General features: G+C 47.4%; 3 protein-coding genes across 3 annotated transcripts; 2 read left to right on the plus strand and 1 right to left on the minus strand.

Moving 5' to 3' along the window:
- Positions 1-1,684: 1,684 nt before the first annotated feature.
- On the plus strand, positions 1,685-19,412 carry V8C40DRAFT_284048 (non-ribosomal peptide synthetase; the record flags this gene model as incomplete). Its single annotated transcript, XM_083222080.1, has 32 exons — positions 1,685-2,470; positions 2,543-5,191; positions 5,576-6,175; positions 6,434-8,847; positions 9,055-9,062; positions 9,108-9,320; positions 9,366-9,382; positions 9,413-9,785; positions 9,822-10,072; positions 10,106-10,271; positions 10,308-10,361; positions 10,392-10,453; positions 10,490-10,513; positions 10,553-10,769; positions 10,806-10,943; positions 10,974-11,016; positions 11,050-11,486; positions 11,526-13,976; positions 14,016-14,038; positions 14,081-14,116; positions 14,156-14,405; positions 14,436-14,452; positions 14,486-14,523; positions 14,557-14,674; positions 14,717-14,743; positions 14,774-14,791; positions 14,831-15,175; positions 15,212-15,301; positions 15,335-16,615; positions 16,697-17,651; positions 18,038-18,074; positions 18,168-19,412. 32 exons carry the CDS (start codon positions 1,685-1,687, stop codon positions 19,306-19,308), a joined length of 15,279 nt encoding a protein of 5,092 aa, XP_083067539.1. The 3' UTR covers positions 19,309-19,412.
- Positions 19,413-19,641: 229 nt separating this feature from the next.
- V8C40DRAFT_284050 (uncharacterized protein) lies at positions 19,642-20,244 on the minus strand (the record flags this gene model as incomplete). The annotated part of the gene is made up of 2 exons (XM_083222082.1): positions 19,796-20,244; positions 19,642-19,726 (listed from the first exon to the last, which is right to left on the minus strand). The coding sequence occupies exons 1-2, from the start codon at positions 20,200-20,202 to the stop codon at positions 19,642-19,644; spliced, it is 492 nt and encodes a 163-aa protein (XP_083067540.1). The 5' UTR covers positions 20,203-20,244.
- A 749-nt stretch (positions 20,245-20,993) lies between these two features.
- V8C40DRAFT_284052 (oxidase ustYa family protein) lies at positions 20,994-22,302 on the plus strand (the record flags this gene model as incomplete). Its single annotated transcript, XM_083222083.1, has 3 exons — positions 20,994-21,649; positions 21,733-21,854; positions 21,907-22,302. Exons 1-3 carry the CDS (start codon positions 21,289-21,291, stop codon positions 22,300-22,302), a joined length of 879 nt encoding a protein of 292 aa, XP_083067541.1. The 5' UTR covers positions 20,994-21,288.
- Between the last annotated feature and the right edge of the window lie 77 nt (positions 22,303-22,379).

The following is a 22,379-nucleotide window of genomic DNA, read 5'->3' on the forward strand; positions in this document are numbered from 1 at the left end:
CGACACTGCAGCCACACAACGTTCCATCCATCAGATGCATGGTGACTTGTGGAGAGGCGTGTACAGAAGAGATTGTCAACACCTGGGGTAACCGGATAGTATTATTAAATATATACGGTATTTTTTGAGCTTAACTCCACTCATTTAGATCTCTTTGACTCTGAGCTAATATACTGTTTTCTCAAAAGGCCCTTGCGAAGCTCCTACGACGAGCATGAAAAGGCTACGGCCTGGAACCTCGCCTAGTTGTGTTGGAAAACCCCCGTCATATGCAAACATTGCTGTGGTCAACGAGAGAGGACAATCTTTTCCCCCAGGCCATGTCGGCGAAGTACTAGCATATGGCGAGACTGTCTCCCAAGGATACTTCAATGGCGAAGTTCAGGAGAAATTTACGCGCACAGTACAGTCTACTACGGGCGCGGCACGATCAAGTGGATGGTATGCAACTGGGGATTTCGGGTTTATCGATGAGACTGGAGAGCTGCACCTGCGCGGAAGAGCCGATGATCAAATAAAAATTAGTGGACAGGTATGCCGCCTTCTTATAACCTTCTCTTTGGCCTCACATGGAAAAAGTATGACGCTAACGAGCAATTCATCAATCAAGCGTATCGAACTTGGAGACATTCATCAGGTCATCCATAGAATCCCCGGCTGCGGACGTTGTGTGGTACTTGCTCATACGGTTAACCAGCGTGCTGGTCTCTATGCAGTCGTGTCCACCGATCCTGGATTTAGCCAGCCAGGAAACGAGATTGTGATAGCAGATAGAAATGGCAGCCTGAGAAAGGAGATCTTTGCTTCTTGCAGAGCCAACCTGCCTGCTTATATGGTCCCACAAGTCATAATTGTCAAGTCGCTCCCACGGAATGTCAACGGCAAGGTCGACGTTAGCCAAATTCGGACCTTCCTGAGCTCTCGTCATACTTTGGATGAAATGAGGCTTGACAAATCGGAGCAACTGTCAGAACATGGCCACCAAGTCGCCAGTATCATCCGGAAGCGACTGCAACAGCTTGTTCCTTCAAAGGACGACCTCCTAGAATGGGGATTTAATTCTATGGACGCTGTCTGGGTTATCAAGGAGTTGCATGAAAAGACTGGCCACCGAGTTTCGATCACCGAGCTGCTAAGCCACCCCACGATTGAGTCGATTGCAAACCAGATAGAATCAGTTTCTGTGGTCCGCACCTCTCACACGAGTGAGCCTACGCCTATGCCAAGAGATTGGTATGTTGCTTCACCAGGGCAACATAGTCTATTCCGAGCCACAAAGGTTTTCGGGAACAAGGTGTACACCTGCAAAATTGCCTATGAGATTGCGGGAAGCTTAGATCCCAGTCGATTTTTGGATTGCCTTACGGAAAAACATGCCCAGCATGCGATTTTTAACACGTCTTTTGTGGAAGACGAAACAGGCTTCAAAGAAGGAAATATCGTTGCTCGAGTGAAGCCAGATACTTACAACAGACCTCGTGTGTCCTTTTTTCCCTTCGAACAGTCGCGTCGTGCTCATTCTTCCGCTACATCGACTGGCGTTTCTTTGCTGGAGGCTGTATACGACCGGGAAATGAGCCAAGATACAGACTTGGACATTGAAGAAGGACCTATCGCAAGTGCTGCTCTTTATCAAACTGATAAAGACGCCAATCAATGGCTTGTAATACTGACGTTTCACCATATGGTGATTGACGAGTATTCGAGCAATACTTTCTGGTCTGAACTCATAGATCTGTACCAAGCAAAAAGCCCGACAGCCATGGTAACTCCGACCAAACGAATAGACTATAGCCAGTACGCCACCATCTACCGATCCATACTCGAGTCGCGTGGGACTTCCGATGGCGAGTGGTGGCGCGACGTGTTTCGAGGCTACAGGCCACAGCCGCTGTTTCAAGATGCCATCGGAAACCATAGTGAACGTTTATCCGGATACGATGTCGCAGCAGACATTTACTGGAAAACATTACCTCAAAGGGAGGCCACTAGACTAACAGCGCGAAGGGGGAACGCCGTTAATACTTTTGGTGCCTGGCTGTCACTTGCGCAGCTATTTCTATCTCGGGTGACGGGAAAAACGGAATACTTGCTCGGTGTCCCAACATCAACTCGGTCCGTTGATCCTCGCTTCGTTAGTGTTATGGGATATTGTATGACACTTGCTGTTCTCCCTGTCTCTCTCGATTTGGACCAAGACAGTCTGGTATTCGAGGCAGCCACGCTGGAAAAGTATCGCCAATGCGTCGCCCACGATCAGCGAGTTGAAGACATCTTGAGTTGGCTTGTAGATGAGAATCAGACAGAAAATACTGCCAACGTAGACGCACTGTTCGTTTATCACGACCCGTTGGATTCGTCTCTTGACCTGGGAAATTCAGGGCTTCACTACAAGAAACTTGCCGATGCAACTGGTGGGAGCCACTATCATCTTATCCTGCATTTGGATAACTCAGGGCCCTCTATTAGGGTCGGATTTGAATACCGAACAGAGTCATTCAGCGCAAAGTTTATTGAGGCTTTGGCAGAGGCCTTTACAGAGTTGGTGGTTGAGTTGTCATGCAGCGATGAGCAACACTCAGTCGGGGAAATTGTCTCGACAGCGCCCTCTCAAGCTCTTCAATTTGCAGTGGAAGCTTCAACAAGACAAGCTGGGCCAGTGCTACAAGAACTCAGAAGACGGGGCGAAAATCTCAACATCCTCGACCATATTTACATGACCGCGTCAGTAAACCAAACCGCAATTGCAATTGCGACAGCTGAGCGGAATGTGACTTATCGGCAACTTCTTGAGTGGGTATCAGGAGTCGCAAGTAAGCTGCGCAGAGAAGGAGTCAAGACGGGCGAGGTTATTGTCTTATTTATGGATAAGAGTGTCGAATACTTGGTTTCCGTGCTTGCTCTCATTCGTGTCGGTGCTTGCTTTGTACCCCTCGATATTACGAACACACTGGCTGTGAACAACTCAAAGCTCGCCATCCTTGCCCCTAGACTGATCCTTACTCGTCGACATGTAAATGGGTCTGTTTACGAAGATGAGAACTATTATCGAATACTCGATGCGTCATCAATTAGACGCATCGCCATATCAACACCTCCTCAGGTTGACCAGCCGCATCACAATGTCCACGAAGCAGAGACATCCACAACAGAGCTGTCAGCTGATGCATACATTGCTTTTACTTCTGGCTCTACGGCTGAACCAAAATGCTTTCGCATATCACATCGCGCCCTGGTATCCTCTATCCTCAGCCAAGTTGAGGCTCTCAATATCTCAACCGGACATAGGGTGGCTATGCTGACTAGCCTTGCGTTTGATGTTTCTTTGATGGAGATATTCTGTACCTTTGTTGCTGGTTCGACACTGGTTGTGGCTCCGCACGATCAATTCATTACTTCACTGGCAGATACGCTGAGAAATATGGCTGTAACTCAGGCCATCGCGACGCCGACGATGCTTGCTGCCATTGATTCACCATCAGAGGTCCCCTCGTTGAGGTCTATAATCCTTGGAGGAGAGCCAATCCCAAGTGCTCTGTACGAGCGATGGTGGGGGACTGTGGACATCCGAATCTCGTATGGACCGGCTGAAACAACGATTGCCACCCACGACTTCATCGTTACGACGAAACCGACAACCAACTCTTGCAATATCGGCAGACCGTCTCCATCCGTGCGGGCCTTTGTTCTGGATGCACAACACAACCCTGTTTTCCCTGGTATTCCAGGACGTTTATTCATTGGGGCAGCGGAAAACGGTAAATATGATCAGCTAACTTCTGGTTATATCTCGCCGCTCTCTGCTAATAAGCGTCTGGTGGACCATCCAAAATTGGGCAGACTCTATGACACTGGTGACATCGTACGATACGACCTCCAAGGGACATTCACCCTTGTCGGTCGTACTGATGACCAGGTTAAGATATCAGGAGTTCGATTCAATATTGGCGATGTTGAAAAGACCATCGATGTGTTCGTGGGTGTTCAACGGAGATGTGCAGTGGTTATCTCTGAGCCTCAGCCTGGCAATAAAGCTCTAACATGCTTCATTGAGTTTTCTGACACAGATGGTTTAATTACAATCCCATCAGAGCGCCACACTGCAATAGCCTCTATCATACTGTTGCTCAACAATGCGCGATGCGAAGAATTGGCCGCACTGCGTGATCGGGTATCTGAAGCGCTTCCAGCTGCCATGATTCCCAAATACTGGATTCCAGTCAAGGAACTGCCTGTGTCTCGCACGGGAAAGATTGATAGGCGTCGATTAAATGAGGAATTGGCATCCGCTCATCGTCTCGGCACAAACATTGAAGCATACAGCAGCCTCGTCGCCCAAATTTCTCATCTCCATGAAGCTAGAGATGACGAGGAAGTCATTAAGAGCTCTCAAAGCCTACAATACCCAGCTAGCGGATCTGTCCCATCTTACAGAGAGAGACTGAACGATGAATTAATGCAATCCCTCGTCATCGCCTGGACGGAGATTTTACCTATCGATGAGACACAAGTTGACATTCATAGGTCATTCTTCAAGACGGGCGGCGATAGCGTATCGGCTATTCGTTTCTGTGCCCGAGCGCGGAAATTAGGCATTCGAGGTTGTACTGTGGCGAAGATGCGATCCAATCCCAGCCTCTCACAGCTTCACGATGTCCTTGCTTATGACAACTCCTCTCTGCTGTCAAACATGGCATCATCTGATGACGAACCGACAGATGAAGCTTCCGGTCTCACGCCCCCCTCTTCGATGCCCTCTACGCCGTCAAGTTCGGGATCCTCATTTGTGAAATTGCCTGGAGCTACCGATTTCACTGCTCTCAGTATATCCGGACACTCTGTCTCCACTACTGATGTTGACGACGAGGAATTTACTGGAATATTCCGACACGTGGAATCTTTTATGAATACTTCAGAACTATCACAAGAGGTTGCGGCAGCAGGTATCAACGAGAGCGAGGTGGACGTTGTATATCCGCCTACCGCCATGCAGTCATCCATGGTTCAGCAGTCTTTACTAGACTCTAATTCGGGCGTATATCATAGTCAACTTATCCTCCACCTCGAAGGACCAGTACAAGAGATGAAATTGAGAAAAGCATGGAGTGCAGTATGCAATGCAAATCCTTCACTCCGCACCATTTTTGTGCCCTTGGAACGTGGTCATGTACCCGGAGTGGCATATTTGGCGGTGGAGCTGAAGCAAAACGCACGCATTCCTTTGTTCGAAAGCCGTCAGCTTCCCCTCCCGTCATCGGAAATGTTTGAGGACCTCCTGTATCATGATAGAAAAGTAGGAATCGGAGCCACTACGAATATCCACAAAATGACCCTAGTTGAGAGAGGTCCTTGCGAGTATACACTTATCTTTACATGTCACCACGCTGTTTTCGATGGTTGGAGCACAACTACTCTGTTAAAGCAGCTTGGCGAGGCCTATTCGGGAACTTTGCCGCTGAAATCTAGCAGATCGAATGCTGAATACTTCACGCAGCAATTGACGCGTGATAGGGGTGCGTCGGAGGACCTATGGAGACAATACCTTGCAGGGGTTCAATTGCCACAGCTTCCACAGCGAGAACACGTTATGGAAAGGCCGTCACACAAAAGGATAGAAGCGGCTCTTCAAACTGCTATTTCAAGCAGTGAGTTTCAAGCACGCGCGGAAGCTTTTGGTGTGACCCCTTTTACTATCGTACAATTGGCCTTTGCGCTTGCTCTTGAAGGCTCTTGGATTGATGACAGGCCGTCTACTCGTGTTGGATTCTGGACGGTCACCAGCGGAAGATCACAAATGGTAGACGATATTAACGCGATTGGAAACTTCTTGAACACAATTCCATGCGTTGTGGCTCTTTCCTCGACTGCCAGTGTCCATAAAAGCCTCCAAGCTACGTATAGAATGTTCACCAAAATGTCAGAGCACGATTGTGTTTCTACAACAGACATTTTACGCTGTTTCGAGAAGCCCGAATGCGACATCGACGCTCTTCTGGTGTTTGAGAATCACCCAGATGCTAGCGAGCCACAACTCCACTTCGGCAGCAACATTCGGCTTAATTCGGTGGATGGACGAGAAGTATCGAGTCTTCCATTCGTTGTTGTTGTCGAGCCTGGACAGACTGAAGTCAAAATTATTGCCAAGTTTGATGAAGCACGACATCACTCTGGCTCAGTTAGACGAGTCCTGGATCGTTTCTCCACCATATTGAGCAACATTGTTTCAAATCCAACTCTCGATGAATGCAGCCTGTCTAGTATAAGCTGCGATTATCTCCATTCAGAAAAGCAGTTGGTCTTACAACAAGCAGTGAACTTGAGCCAGCAGTCTGGACCGCAGGAGACCCTGGTGTCACTGTTTCGCCAGTGTGTTGCTAAACATGGGCAACGCAAAGCTTTAGCAACTCACTCGTCATGGTTGACGTTTGCCGAGTTGGATGATCTTACCGACCGACTGGCTATATACCTCTCACGTCAAGACAATAGCAATTCCAAAATTGTTCCGATTGTTCTTGAGAAGAGTCCATGGATGGTCATTGCCATGCTTGCAGTCCTGAAGAGTGGGCGTGCCTACTGCCCACTTGAGTTCGACGCACCAAGCCACAGGATATCTTTCGCAATTAAGAGGCTCGGCGCAGGCCTAATCATCACAAACGAGAACGGTTTCCCAAAGTTGGCGAGCCTATCCGCTTGGGGTCATCCACAAATACTCGTGATTGACAACATCCAGACTCTGCTGGCTAACGCTGAGACTCGCACTTCTAGAGATGCGGTATCCTTGCTGCCTACATTACATCCTGATATGGCATGTTACGTTATGTTCACATCTGGAAGTACTAGTAGCCCAAAGGCATGTACACTCACACACGGTGCTGTCGCCAGCGCAGTTCAAGCGGTTCAGCCACTGTATAACTTTGAACCATCGTCTCGCATCCTGTTATTTGCAAACTATGTCTTTGACGCTAGCGCGATCGATATCTGGGGCTCTCTCTCTTCCGGTTCTTGTCTCTTTCTTCTCCACGACGATGAACTGAAATCGGACCTCATTGGGCACATAGACCGTCTCCGGATTAATTGGATTCATCTCACTCCAACAGTCCTCCGAACTATATCACCGGATCAAGTCCCCAGCCTCAAGACTATCATCCTTGGAGGAGAAATGATGGTTCCAGATCTTCTTAATATCTGGGCGAAGCAAGTTGAGATCGTTGCTGCATACGGTCCAACAGAAGCGGCAATCCAAGTCCTGACTTTCCGCCCGAGTCGTTACCCTATCGACGAAATTACCTATACAGCTCTTCCAGGAAACTTGGTGGTGGTTGTCAACGAAGGCCGCGAAATCTGCCATATCAATGAACCTGGCGAGATTGTGATTGCTGGGAAACAGCTTTTCGTCGGGTATGAAGGCAATAGCCTTGCCACCCAGGCGGCTCTTACGACGATCCATGGTTTTGGTGACTTCAAATTCTACAAAACAGGAGATCGCGCGTATTATTCTCACATAGGGGAAGATGGGAAGCCACATATACGCATCCTTGGCCGTGTAGACCATCAAATGAAGGTTTCGGGCATGAGAATCGCGCCTGAAGAAATTGAGGAAGTTCTGAATGCAGACCCAGATGTTGTGTGTTCTGCTGTTGTCGCGGGCTATGGAAGATCTTTAGACGCGCTGGTAGTTGGCCGGGACAATAATCTCAATCTGAACCGGCTCATGACTTTGTGTCGAGAGAGGCTCCCCGAACGGTTACGCCCAGTTATCCACCAAGTGAAAGAGATCCCTCTCTTAGCAAGCCGCAAAGTTGATCGAAAAAGACTGTCAACACTTCTGGATAATGTTATTGCATCGAAGCCTGGCGGTCGGTGCTCAAGCAATGTGTCTCAAAATGATTCAGCAAAAATATCCGCAATTAGTGCGATCATTGAGAATGTTCTTGGGACAAAGGTGCTCGATGTAAACGCGCCACTGGCAAATTTGGGCTTGGATTCACTCGGTTTTATGCGACTTAAGCATTCACTATGTACCAAGTTTCATCTTCCTGATTTAACGTATCGTCAGCTACGCAACATCGCCACGGCAGCCGGAATCGCTGATCTGGTTGGCATGGATCAATCGTCGGCCACCTCATCTGACCACGACGTTCTCAGCGTGGCCACAGATGTAGAAAATGTGTCGCCGACCCGGGCCTTGGGTGAAAAGTCTACGAAAACACCTATCAGGCGTACTGGTAGATATTTGGCCCTTCCGAGTCAATTGGCCATGTGGGTAGCTCAGGAGCGCTTACAAGATACGACGTACAATGTTCAGAGGGTATGGCGCTTCGAAGATGTCACTGCAGATGCCCTGTTATCCGGACTCCTCGACGTTGTACACCGCCTTGAGATGTTTAGAACGACATTCGAGTTTGATCTCTCTGCAGGGAAGCTGTACCAAGTCGTTCATGACGAAATTCTCGTTGCGGTACAAATTTCCCAGATTTCGCATATCGACATAGACGACTTACGAGAAAGGTTTATACCACATAACTGTGCAACAATTGACCTAAGAAATGGTCCCTTGGCCATGTTCCATCTCATTGCTGATGGCAGGACTGTAGTCCTTCACTCAACAATACACCACATTATTGTGGATGAGTTTACTAGCATCCAGCTATTTAATCTCATCCGGTGCGCCAGTAGAGGCAGTTCCGACCCGTGCACTTTTGAAGGCACTTCTTCCATCACCCTCCATGCTGCTCAAACAACAAACCGCCACGACGAAAACCACCTTAACGAATGGAAACAGCGGATGTCCGGAGCAATAGGAATTGATACGGAATCTCACTATGAGGGCTCTTACGATCAACTAAGGTATGCTCTGTCATTGCCGACGGTGGAAGGAGAGAAAGACAATGTGTCATTTGTCCACCTTCTCAGCTGCTTTCACGCGATTCTTCACCGTTATGCTCAATCCGATGATGTTACCACTATAATTCCCATTTCAAGTCGTGGGATGTTACCACCCCATCTCTGTCGGAACGTATTGGGCAATCTCACTCATACAGCATTCCTACGCAGTCGGCTAGGTAGTGAAGATTCACTTGAGGACTTCACAAAGCAGATCCGCGAAGGAGTGGATTTTGCCTTGGAGTCAGACATGGCCATCAACAAGGTGGCTTCTGCTTGTAACCTGGACACAGCCAATTTCATGATTCAATTTATCATGCACGATGCTCAGTCATATGATGATATGTCATCCGATATGACTGATATGACTTTGGACCTTATCACCTCAGAAAAACCCATGTTTGACCTTATGTGGCATGTTTTCGCTCACAAAGATTGTTTGGATGTCTTGGTTGAATTCAATGAGCAGAAGTATGCCAAAGACGATATTAAAATTCTGGTACAGGCGTGGGAGAAAGCCATCGACAAGAGCAATTGCCAGGGTGGTCAATCCATATCTTCGATATTATCTACCATAATCCCCGAGGACTCACTTTTCAAGAAATCTGATTCCAACACAAAGTTGACAAAGCAAGCATGCGAGCTTCAAGTCTTACTTCCTTCGGATCTCACATCAAGCATCGAACACAGAGCCACTCCAATGCCCGTCGACATCTCTGGTGGGCTCAATCAGCGCGCTATAGAGCTACAGTCACTCGTCACGGATTCGCTATGTAGAGCTTTAGGCGTGACAGTTGTCGACCTCGATCAAAACCTCCGCGAAATTGGTCTTGATTCATTCGCTGCAATGTCATTTATCGCCAGCATACTTCGCGTCGAACCAGAGTTGGAAATCAGCTTGCGTGACATTACTGCATGCCCATCTGTTCGACTGCTAGTTGACACTCTCGTCCAAAAAGATGGCCCACAGTCCAAGTATGATGAAGCCAGAGCGAGATTTGAGTCATTAATAAGAGAGTCTTTATGCAAATCTTTGGGCATCGCGTCGATTGACGACCAAAGCAGCTTGCGTGAACTTGGCCTAGATTCTTTTTCATGCATGGCATTCATGGCCGATATGATTAGGCACGAGCCAGATATCAGTGTCAGCATGCGCGACGTTATGGGCTGCCCTACGATGGAATCACTTGTTGATCATTTCGCTGATAGAGCTTTGTCAGAGACTTGCGACAACAAGTCTGACGACGGAAGCTATGTGGCATTGGGAAAAGACATGCTCCAACGTCCACAACACGGTTTGGCAAGCTCAATGCAAAAAAGATTCTATCTACTCCAGGAACAGCTCGGAGACTCAACTTACAGTCTGCCAAGTGCATATCGTGTTCATGGTGTCCATTTATCTCGCGTTATTGCGGCTCTCCAAGATATTGTGACTGAGCACGACATTTTCAGAACACACTTTGATTTCACAGATGAAAGTGAACTACTGCAAATTGTTGATGAATCAGAGCGCTTGGAATATACCATCCATGATCTCAGCAACCATAGCGATGTGACAGCCGCTGAAGAGGTTACCAGGATCAGCCACGAAGAATGCATGCGCGAGTTCAATCTTGCCGATGGTCATCTTGTGCGATGCACTGCTATTGTTCTCCCCAACGGTGAACAGTATATAATCATCAATTTTCACCATTGCGTCGCTGATGAACGAACCATCACCGGCGTTTGGGAAGAGCTGTGTTCTGCTGTGACAGACAAGTCTTGTTCCAAGGAGACGGCCAACGTCGACGCTGGCTCGTACATTGACTTTTCCACTCGACACCACGAGATGCTCAAATCCAACAAGCTTGCAGAAGCTCAAGCATTCTTCCAGAATTTGCTAATTGGTCCTGAAAACTCGCATGGGCTCTTTTTGAGACCAGGACCAGAGACAGAGAGCTATCCCGATGCTATCACAATCAACCGCGGCACGATTTTCGACTACGATCCAGTGCAGTGGGCTTACAAGTCGGGATCGACTCCTTTTGCTGCTTATCTGTTTACTTTCCAACTTCTTCTCAGTTTCAAGTCAGGCACCGAAGGGTCATCAGTTTTGATCCCCGCCACTTGCCGAGGACCTCGGGAGCAGAACTTGTACGGATGCTTCATTAACACGCTTCCAGTGAGATTCACAAAACTGGCGGGCACATGCTCCATGACCGAAACTCTGCGAGACTTTCAGGATTGCCTCGCCAAGATTCTTGAGCACTCCGATATCCCATTCGAGAGACTTTTGGAGTCCATAGGCTGGGGTGCCAACGACTTCGATACGATCTTCACGTATCATAATGTACCGGCTGGAGCACGAGAAAAGGCCAGAACTATCGAACCTTGTAAGGGAATTCTCCCAGAAGTACTACCTGGTATATCTGCAAAATTCCCGTTGGCTTTCACCATCACAAGAGAAATGACAAAGGATGGGAAGTCAAAGTTGGACATGAGCGTTGAGTTCAATCCAGATCGCATCTCAGAAGTCGAAGTCTTGGAGATATGCAAGGAATACGAATGCCTCTTGCGTCATATCCAAAAGCTGGGACCATATGCTTCCTTGAACGATATTGAAGGTGCTTATACTAATAATAATACCTTCAATCATCTTACAGTTGCCACAAACGGAACGACTAGCGAGAGCGAATCTCACAAAGATACCAGCGTGACTCAGAGAGACTCTCTGTCTGAAGTGCAGCCTGTCTCAAAGGTCCCTTCTTGGTTCCATGGTATGCCTAATCCCATAGTGGAAACAACCCCGTTTGCGGACGTCCAAATCCTCGGCCAAGCTAAAGCCCGGCCTTCCGCCACTGCCATGATTTTTGAGAACGAAATCTCGATAACATACAAGGAGATGGTAGATATGATATCAGGCTTGGCTAGCTACCTGTCGACGCGTATTGGCCCTCAGAATATGCTGAACCAAGCTATCTGTATTGTGGGCGATGCGTCCATTGAACGAGTCATTACAATCTTGGCGATTATGACGGCTGGTGGTGCCTACGTACCCATCGAACTGAACAATCCAATCGACTGGAACCTCACCATCATAGCAGACTGTGAGCCATCTGCTGTAGTTTTTATCCCAGAAAAGGAACCCCTACGTGTTGAACAATCTTCACAGCTTAGAGCTCAACTCAAGGCCAAGGGCATACTCTGTGTTGATATCAATACTCCGCTACCAATGTCATCGGAACCATTCAAATTGACCACAAAACGGCTACCGGAACATTTAGCCTACGTCCTGTACACAAGCGGCTCTACAGGAAAACCCAAGGGAGTAGCCATCCAAAATCATGCACTTCGGAATGCTACAGTCTCATTACGCCCGTTATACCGTCTGGCTCCAAACAAGCGGCTCCTACAGCTGGCACCTTGGACTTTTGATGTTTCAGTCATTGATATTTTTGGCACCTTGACTGTTGGAGCGACTCTTTGTATTGGTCGCAAGTCATGGATGCTGGACGATCTCCAGGACACTATGGCCATGCTGAGAATCACACACATTGCCACTACCCCCACTATTGCTGGCGCTCTAGATGCGAATGCACTTCCAGACGTTGAGTGTCTAGATGTTGGCGGAGAACCCATGACAGAGCTGTGTCGAGATGTCTGGGCTTCAAAGGCCACGCTTTTCAATATTTATGGCCCTACAGAAGCCACCGTCGATGTCCTTGGTCGACAATGCTTCCCCGATACGGATATAGCAAACATTGGCCGGCCTTTGGAGAACGTTTTCGTCTATGTTCTTGATGATAAGCTCAAGCAGGTCGGCATCGGAGAGGTTGGTCAGCTAGCTATAGGAGGCCATCAGCTTGCGCGCGGTTATCTAAAGCCACCGCCGGGTTCCGCAGCCTTTGTAGACACAAAGGATTATGGACGCATTTACCTAACTGGAGACTGTGCGCGTTTCGAACCGGACGGCAGCATAGTTTGTCTTGGCCGTATGGATACTATGGTCAATTTGCGAGGCCTGCGAGTGGAACTGGGAGCCATTGAGAGTGCCGTGAACAATGTGCTCGACCAGGGTAAAAGTGTTGTCATTATGATCAAGCGGCCATCAGGCGATTGTCTTGTAGCCATTTTTACGGATACAAGTCTGCAAACGAAAGGCAGCTTGAAACCTCTTTCATTGGCCGGTCTTCGCCCTCTCATACAAAAGTTACAGGCATCGGTCAAGGATAAATTGCCAGCATATTTTATGCCCTCTTTATGGGTTCCTGTGAACGATATCCCGATGAATAACAATGGCAAACTGGACAGGAAAATGATCAAGAGTCTTATCGGAGAACTATCAGAAGAAGCTCTCGATGGTTACCTTCCCCAAGCAGCAACGGATGAGAAGCTTGATAAAATTGACGACCTGAGTCGAGAATTGCCAAGTTCATTACCTTTTCAACAATCGCGGGTCAATGAGAGTGGACTCCTTAAAGATAACACGATCGACGTCCAAATTCAAGACATTGTGGTGCAAGCTCCGGGGAAAAGCGAGCAGGATACCTGTGACCAGATCGGGATGGCTGTCCGTGCAGCGTTCCATACAGTTCTTGGCACCAAGTCCCTAGAGAACAACAGCAATTTCTTTTCCATGGGCGGTGACTCAATTTCTGTCATCAAACTCCGTTCAGCCTTTACAAAAGCCGGACTCAAGTGTAAGGTGAAAGACATCTACCAAAATCCAACAATTGGCGCCCTCACTCTATTCTTTGGCGGGACGATATCACAAGAATCGCCTAATGGGATTGTCGCTACAGGGAGATCCGCTTCGAGTAGCACTGTAGCACAAGTCCCTACAGAACGGCCGCTTATAACAACACCAGCACCAACAACCGAGACTAGGATACAGAGCGCTTTTAAGGAAATCCTCGGAGACCGGCAGTTCCCCAGTGATACCAGTTTTTTCTCAATGGGCGGCGACTCTATATCTGTTATTAGGCTTCGATCAGTCCTCACAAAGGCTGGATTTACGCTTAAAGTAAAAGATATTTATCAGAACCCTACCATCACGGCGCTCGCAGATTTTTTAGACCCAAGCAGGTCTACCAGGAATAGTACAGACAGCGGCAGTATGTTGCACAGCTCTGCACAGCCATTGCTGAAGACAGAGAGTCAGATGGTCAGCAACATTGTCCCTCCCACGCCAATCATTGATTGGTTCTTTGCTTCCCAGAGAGCTAATGAAAATTGGTTCAATCAAGGTCACATCGTTAAGCTGAACAAGAAGCACACGTACGAGGACTTCCAGAGGGCTTGGTCTAGTATCGTCGAAGCGCACCCGATGTTACGTTTAGTGGTGTCGACAAGTGCCACCCATGAGCATGGAAAATTCATCAGCATACCCAATGAGAGCACCAATCATACCTATTTCCTGAGAAAGCGTCTATCATCTATGGAGGAGCTTCCTGAAGAACTTTCGAAGCTACAGTCGTGCCTAAATCTCTCCAGCGGGCGGATTTGCGCCGTTGGCGGGTTTCATATAGGTGACGAACTCTACTGTGCAATATTTGCTCACCATTTGGCCGTAGACGTGGTTTCTTGGCAGGTCATCTGGAGCGACCTAGAGGATCTACTTCAGGGGGATTCCATTGAACCAGAGTTCTCATCCTTCCCTGAGTGGGCTGAATATTTGTCCAAGAAGCGTCAAAGCGCTGGGCAGATTCCAGCTCGAAATCATGCTCGCGAATATAGCTCCTTCCTTACCACGGAACAGATGAAGCGTCTCTCAGAAAATACAGAAGCATCGGGCAGCTTTATGAATGTCAAAGTAGATGTCTCTACTCTCGACCTGAGACGTGAAGATACAGAGCCTGTTGACATGATGCTTGCCGGCCTAGTTCTAGCGCTTAGCACCTGGCAGAGACAGAGACCTCCGATGAATCAGGTTGAGATTCACTTTGAATCGCACGGTCGCGACTTAGAGCTGGAGGAGCTTGACCTAACCAGGACGGTTGGGTGGTTTACTCGCATCATTCCTATTGCATTCAATGTACCATTGCAAGGATCTGTCAACGACTTTACCACCATGGTCCAGCAGACGCGAAAACATGCAATGTCCAATGTCAATCTTGCTTCAGCAATTGAAACAGCTCCTGTAGATGGAATGGTTACGTTCAACTATCTGGGGCAGAGATCGCGAACGTCGTCCTATACCTCTTTTGAGAATGTAGAGATGGATCTCGGCATGTACCAGTCCCCAGCAAATCAACGCTTTTCCATCTTGGACATTGAATGCAGTTTGACTCATGAGGGTCAGCTGGACATTGGCGTCTTTTACAGTACCGCAATTCACACTGCCAACGAGATACGCCAGCTACTGGAGTCTTGGTCCTACTGCATACGCAGTGTGGCTGATGAATCACAGGTTGATATTGCTGGTATGCACATAATCGCCGTAGGTCGTGGCACTTCCGGGCCGCCTACTGAGAGTCTTGGGACGCCTATTGATCATAGCACCTACAGCATTCCTGAGTGCATGGAAGATCAAAAAGACGCTATTGAAGAAAGCATTGCAGCATGGAAGCTCAACATTCAAGACATCGAAAAAATGGCGCCTGCCACTGATGGACAGGCGGCGATGCTTCTAGCCAGCCTTGGATCTCGGTCATACATGCATTCGTATAACTATGAGGCGAATGACACAAATACTGACATTCAACGATTACAACATTCTTGGGATGTCGTCTTGGGGCGCCATTCCATCTTTCGTACAGTTTTCATGCCGCTCTCCCCACAGGCAACCTACAATGAGAAAAGTCATCATAGCGATATCCAGTTGGTGCAAGTCATTCTCAAGGCAACCGCGCTGCCTACTCCTCTCGTACAAACAGGCAAAAAGTTGAAGCCAATGCAACCAGGTTTCGCAAAGCAGCTATGCAGACTTCACATCCACAAATCCCCAACCACGCAGAAAGTTATCTGTACCTGGACTTGCCATCACGCTCTCATAGATGGTTTCTCTATGCGTCTAGTGTTAGATGAGGTTCGAAGTGTCTATAATGGCCAGGCAATGGCGCCCCAAATTACTCAATTCAGCGACATCGTCGTATCCAGGTATGAGAAGGCACGACAGGATCCAAGAAGCAACGACTTCTGGCAATCACAGATGCGTGATATTGAACCAAGCATTCTGGTTAATCCATTGAGAGCGGATCAGGTGCAAACGGAGATGCAAAAGGCGGTCCACGAAACTCTTATTGACCGCCACCAGCAATTCTGTTTCCCTGTAAGCCCCAAACACTTCAAAGATGCCGCCCACTACAATCATACGACGATTCCGATTCTATTCCACGCTGCCTGGGCCCTCACTCTATCCACCTATCTATCTACTCGAGACGTTGTGCTTGGTAGTGTCGTCTCTGGCCGTCGTGGAGAAGACATTGAGCGCATACAAAACGTAGTAGGACCATGCCTCAACACTGTCCCGCTGCGAGTGTGCGTTGACTGGAACCAAAAAATGTGTCAATTTATCGAACACGTTACAGATATCTTCTTGGACATGGCCGAGCATGAAGATTTGCTTTCGTTAAAGCAGATTCAAGGCCTCTCTGGAAAGAAAACTCTCTTCAACTCAACACTGATTACCAACACGCCACTCAAATCAGAAAACATTGTTCAGTCTGGACTTCATCTCACCCTCAAAGACATGGATGAGGTGACTGATGTTCCTGTGCTCCTGAATATGTCTTGTGAGGATAGTACTATAGTGGTCGATGCGCGTGTGCATGGAGAAGACATTGATGAAGAACAACTCTGTCGTATGATGGGGACGCTGGGCATTGTGCTCCAGCAAGTTGCAGATGCCAGGCGCGATACTACCCGACCGCTTCAGAGCATGGACTTACTCGAAACCAATCATCATCGTGTGATTGATGACTTAGTTTCTGGTCTACACTTTCCCATGGAATATGACGGCCTCACCTGTTCGCAGCTACTTCAGAGCCGTGTGAGCAGATCTCCAGATCAATCAGCTGTGGAATTATACCGAAAGAAGGGGCAAAAACCGGTCATCATGACTTACAAAGCTTTGTCAACCATCGTCGAGCTAGGTGCTAAGAGACTCCGAGCTGGAGCTAACCTAGAGCCAAAATCGCGAGTGGCAATCTTTTTGGATAAATCCACTGAACTTATTTGCGCTATACATGCCATACACCGAGCGGACTGTGCCTACGTGGCACTGGACATAGACAACCCACAGGCTCGTACTAAACTGCTACTTGAGCAGATTAGCCCATCTGCCATTATCTGCTCAAAGGGTACTCTAAAGTTGCTCCCACAAACATTCTTGGGGAATGACAAATGCCCCTTCATAGTAGCTGAACGACTCTTCAGCCCAGCTACGCAATCTTCAAACGACAGCTACTACCTGCCTCCATCCACGGCCACTTCAGATGATGTCGCAGCCATTCTTTTCACAAGTGGAACTACGGGGACCCCCAAGGCTGTGATAATGCCACACCGCCAAGTTGTTGGTTATGGTATAATGATGGCAGAAGCCATTGGATATGGCAGTGACGATCGAGTGTTCAATTTTGCGCGTCTCGTCTTTGATGTCTCGCAAAGTGATATATTCGGAGCCATCTATTCTGGTGCTACACTGGTTCTCGCTCCTCAAACAGAAACAGTATCTAGGCTTCCAGCGCTACTAAGAGAATCGGGTACCACAAGCCTGAACACAACGCCTTCTATTGCTTCTCTCCTATACCCAGATAGCCTTCCTCACATTCGATCACTCTGCCTAGCAGGTGAGATGGCTACAAAGGCTGTGTATGAGAGATGGACACCATTTGTCAGAGTTATCAACGCGTACGGTCCTACTGAGGCCGTTGTAATCTCATGGAAACACGCCACCGCTTCGAGTGACCCGCGATGCATAGGACGTCCAAGTATTGGAATACAAATACACATCTTGGATGATCACATGCGCCGTGTTCCCATGGGTAGTATTGGGACAATTTGGTGCTCTGGAAGACAACTGTCAGATGGTTATTACGGTCGACCGGAAGAAACAACAAAGGCCTTCCGAGAGAACCCATATGGGCCTGGTCTCATATATAACACAGGTTAATACAACCAATCTCTCCCCTTATTCCTTATTATTAACATTGGCTAATTCGTGATGAGAGCATAGGAGATTTAGGAGCATACGATTCTAATGGGGAGATAGTGTACCATGCGCGGAAAGATCGCCAGATCAAGGTTAACGGTCGCCGCCTAGAGCTTTCAGAAATTGAGAGAACTCTTACAACTCGAAGCCACAGCGTAGTGGTACTTCTACTGGATTCAAATCTTGTTGCTTTCTACTGCAAACTTGAATCATCGAATGATGGGCTCCATGACAGCATGGCTCAGACACTCGCAAGCATGGAAGCCCAAGCCCACCAGATGCTACCAAGTTTCATGATTCCAAAGTGTTTCATCCCTGTTTCGGCAATACCGTTGACGGGTAACAGCAAGGTAGATCAGCTTAAGCTGCATGAAATCTACAACCAATGGAAAACACAGCGCAGCAATCCAGTTCATGATGCAACAGCTTTGACACTGCCGCCTACCGTCCAGGCACCGGAAAAGTCAACATATGAGCAACAGGTGCCGCCTCAACACCACGGGCGACCACAAGACATTGACTGGTCGCTGCGCGAGGATGATTGGAGCGACTACTTGCTTCCGTACTTCAACCCAAAGGCACCCCTAGATACGCAGCCGCGGGGCCAAATCTTCGCGTTCTTCGCTATTACTGGCACGTCGAAGCAGCACAGCATCTTGGCGCCCTATTTGCCTTCGTTCAACCTAATTGGAGTTGAGAATATCTTCTTTCACCAACCCGATTATTACAGTTCATTGCAGGCGATGGCAGTGGAGCACTCTGCGCTCATACGGCTGCAACAGCCCACCGGGCCGTATCTGCTGGCCGGCTTCTCATTTGCAGGCCAGTTAGCGTATGAAGTGGCCAATGAGCTGCGCCAGTTAGGGGAGGACGATGTTCGCGTGGTCTTGATCGACTCAGCCGCAAGAGAGCGTGCCCCGACGAGGCCTGGTGGTGTAACCGATGCCGAATGCGAAAAGTTCTTCAAGGTGCCAACCACTCTCGAAGCTACAGCGGCTGGGCCCGAAGTCGTTGAGTATCGTCAAGGCCTTCTTAACCAAATCCGCCACAACATGACTCTGCACAACGAATACGTGCCACGCCCCTTCGACGGCAACGCACTCATTATTCCGCGCTTATCAAACCGAGGCGAGAGCTGGGATGGTGACGAAACCAATGGTTACGCAGAATTCGTACCGCAGGCTCGTTTACAGGTACGAACCGTAACAGCAGCTGACCATTTTGCCGTCATGGAGGAAGAGCAGTCTTTGCGCAAGGTTGGACAATTTATTGAGGAGTTTATGGCTGGTTTTTAATATATAGAGAGCATATGTGCAGAATACAGTGGCGTTGTCAGGTAGACTGGTGTGGAGCTAGTAAAACCTGAGGCTTAGATAGCATTCAATACTTTTCTTTGTCTACAATTTAATCAGAATTTAAGAACAAATCTTTCCCAAAGAAGCAGCGCAATCTTTCAACAACATACTATAGCTAAGACAAGAGATTACTTGTAGACATTTTCTATCTCATACAATCATATCACTAAAACATAAATCAGGTTGAATGAAAGAGCGCGTATAGATGCAGACATAATGCATATTTATTTAATCGTAATCCAGCTTCTTCCATTTATGGGCATTATTTACTCGTTAAGTAGCAAAAGTAAAGTATCGCTTTTGTACTGAAGTTTCAAACCCACTGGATTCTCTAATGACACTAAAATTTTGAGTAATGCTATATGATCCAAACAGTTAGATATTTTAGGCTCGCCAACTTAGTAAAACCACACTCTCTTACCTTTACCAGAGTCTGTTGTGAGGATCGACGACATTGGTGGATTCTTCACTGTCCTTCCACAGTCTGTTGTGAGGATCAACAACATTGACCGAATCTTCACTGTCCTTCCAGAGCCTGTTGTGAGGGTCCACAACGTTGACCGACTCTTCACTATCCTTCCACAGTCTGTTGTGGGGATCAACAACGTTGACCGACTCTTCACTCTTCTTCCAGAGCCTGTTGTGAGGGTCCACAACATTTGTTGATTCTTCGCTGTCCTTCCACAGTCTGTTGTGGGGATCAACAACATTGACCGAATCTTCACTGTCCTTCCAGAGTCTGTTGTGAGGGTCCACAACATTTTTTGTCTGCTCTACTGGTGCGGCAGCAGCCACAGCGGCAACTGCCAAGTAAAAGACGTTTTCAAACCTCATGTTGAAAGTATAAGTAGTGTGACAAGTGTGTTCTTGGTAGGTTATAAGTAAAAGAAGAGGTGATATCACAGGAGTCGAGACTGGAAGCCTGGGAGAACTTTATATATTTTGGGATAGTATACTGGGCTCCGCCATTTCATGCCCAGTCGATTTCCCCCTTAATACCCCATCTTAGCATCCGCGCAAACCGCATTGTGATTGGAAATACATCAATGATGCTCTCAAGAGTAGCTTTGTCATTTCGGCCCAGATAAGATATAATTTTATGAATCAAGTTTAATGTTTATTCCGTTCCCGTCATAATATCGGGGAATTAGAATAGGTCGTCTTATGAAGCATTTACTATTATCACATCATAATTAGAACAAAGACATCGTCGTGCAAAAGTTCCAAATGAGAAAACCCCTCGATCGTACACTTTGGGATCATTGTCACGAACTTATGATAACCTAGGCTGTGATACGTCATGCGGGGCACCCATCACGCCAAAGACTTTTTTCTTAGCTCGTGAAATGTATGGCCTTCTCCGGCCAGCCTCGACCAAATAAATACGGATGTTGGTTTCTTATTAGTATAAAGTAGCAATTTTTCGCACCTCTTTCGGATCTAAAAATGGTCCAGACGAAGAAAGTCGTCGTGATAGTACTGCGAACTCGCGGGGTAATCTTCAGACACCTGCCGTTTTGGAGCTACTGCTGACATAGAAATTCCGTAAAAGGGTCCATGGAGGTGGCTCTTTTCAATTCTTTTATCTCAGTCATCCATTTTCAGTTACTACTTATAACGTATGGGTTCTAGTATGCAGCTTTGGAACCACTTTTATGATTTGCCTATCTTACACTAGAAATATCGTTCGTATAGCAATTCTCGCTATATGCTCTCTAATTATAGGGACACTAATATGCATACGAACTACCCGCCCGACCAGAGGAGGAAAGACTTTGCGAACAGGGAGACTAATGTAATTCTATATTGAATTCGATAAGCTCAGTCGATTTGGATCGTCAGTATCTACTGACGGCTCCCCTTTGTCGAACTCATCTTCTATATGTTCTTTTATTGTGTCTGATCGCTGAGATCTTCGTCATGAATAAGGATTCGTACGATCCTCTGTTGACCGGTGACTACGGAGAGGACACCATCCTTGAAAATACTTCTCGTCTTTCTCATGGGAGCACACGGCACAACTCCCTATCATCATATTTAATAAACGCTGCCAAGATATTCCCATGGATTCTGTCATTCATACTTGCGACTATCATTATATACGACAGAACTAATGGCTGGGATCGATTTCGCCAACACAAACTATACGCTTCACAGCAAGCTTATTCTCCGGCTCAAAGTGAGATTGAATACAAATTAACGAAATTTCATACCAATATTGTCGATGCCCCCGACGAATTTCAAGGAGGCCCTTCAGAAACTCTGAACAAGGCATGGGACGGTTTGTTTAATTGTCAGTCTATCATAAATGATACCATATTCCAATGTCACATGTTTGATGACCTAACGTTAATACTTGATCAGTTGGTATATCTACAATCCCCAAAGCTCAAGCAAAATTACTCCCAAACTATACATCACCAGTACCTGGTCACGAAGACGAATATATTGTTGAGCTTGACGTATTTCACCAACTCCACTGCCTTGTACGTGCTCATATCACACTATATGGACATAATGCTGACACCGGACCTCCAGAATATCTTCCGTAAAGCTTTTACGCCTATTTATCTCTCAGATTGGGAATATGTTAAAGATGCAGAAGCCTCGTTGAATTGGACGGTTCCTGAATCATATCCATATGAGGCGTTTGAAGAAAATCGAGTCAAAAACAGTATCAACCCATGGCACATCGGTCATTGTCTCGAAAGTTTACGACAATCGATCATGTGTCACGCCGATATTACTCCAGCCGTTTGGCACTGGGACTACTCTGTTCCCAACCCAGTAAGAAACAAGCCTTGGCTCACTGTTCTACATACGTGTCGCGATTTCGACCGTATCCGTGACTGGGCTAAAAAGCGCAAGATACGGTGGGATTTTGACGACAATGTTGAAATACCGCAGCAATTTGATATACCAACATATCCATGACATTCTAAACACTTTATGCACTCTCGGGGAGAAGTAATCAGGTTGAATCAGTTGCGAAGGGCAATATGAGAATTCTT

The sequence above is a fragment of the Trichoderma camerunense genome (assembly GCF_050948025.1).
Source record: "Trichoderma camerunense strain CBS 138272 chromosome Unknown V8C40scaffold_28, whole genome shotgun sequence".
In the NCBI taxonomy this organism is placed as follows: domain Eukaryota; kingdom Fungi; phylum Ascomycota; class Sordariomycetes; order Hypocreales; family Hypocreaceae; genus Trichoderma; species Trichoderma camerunense.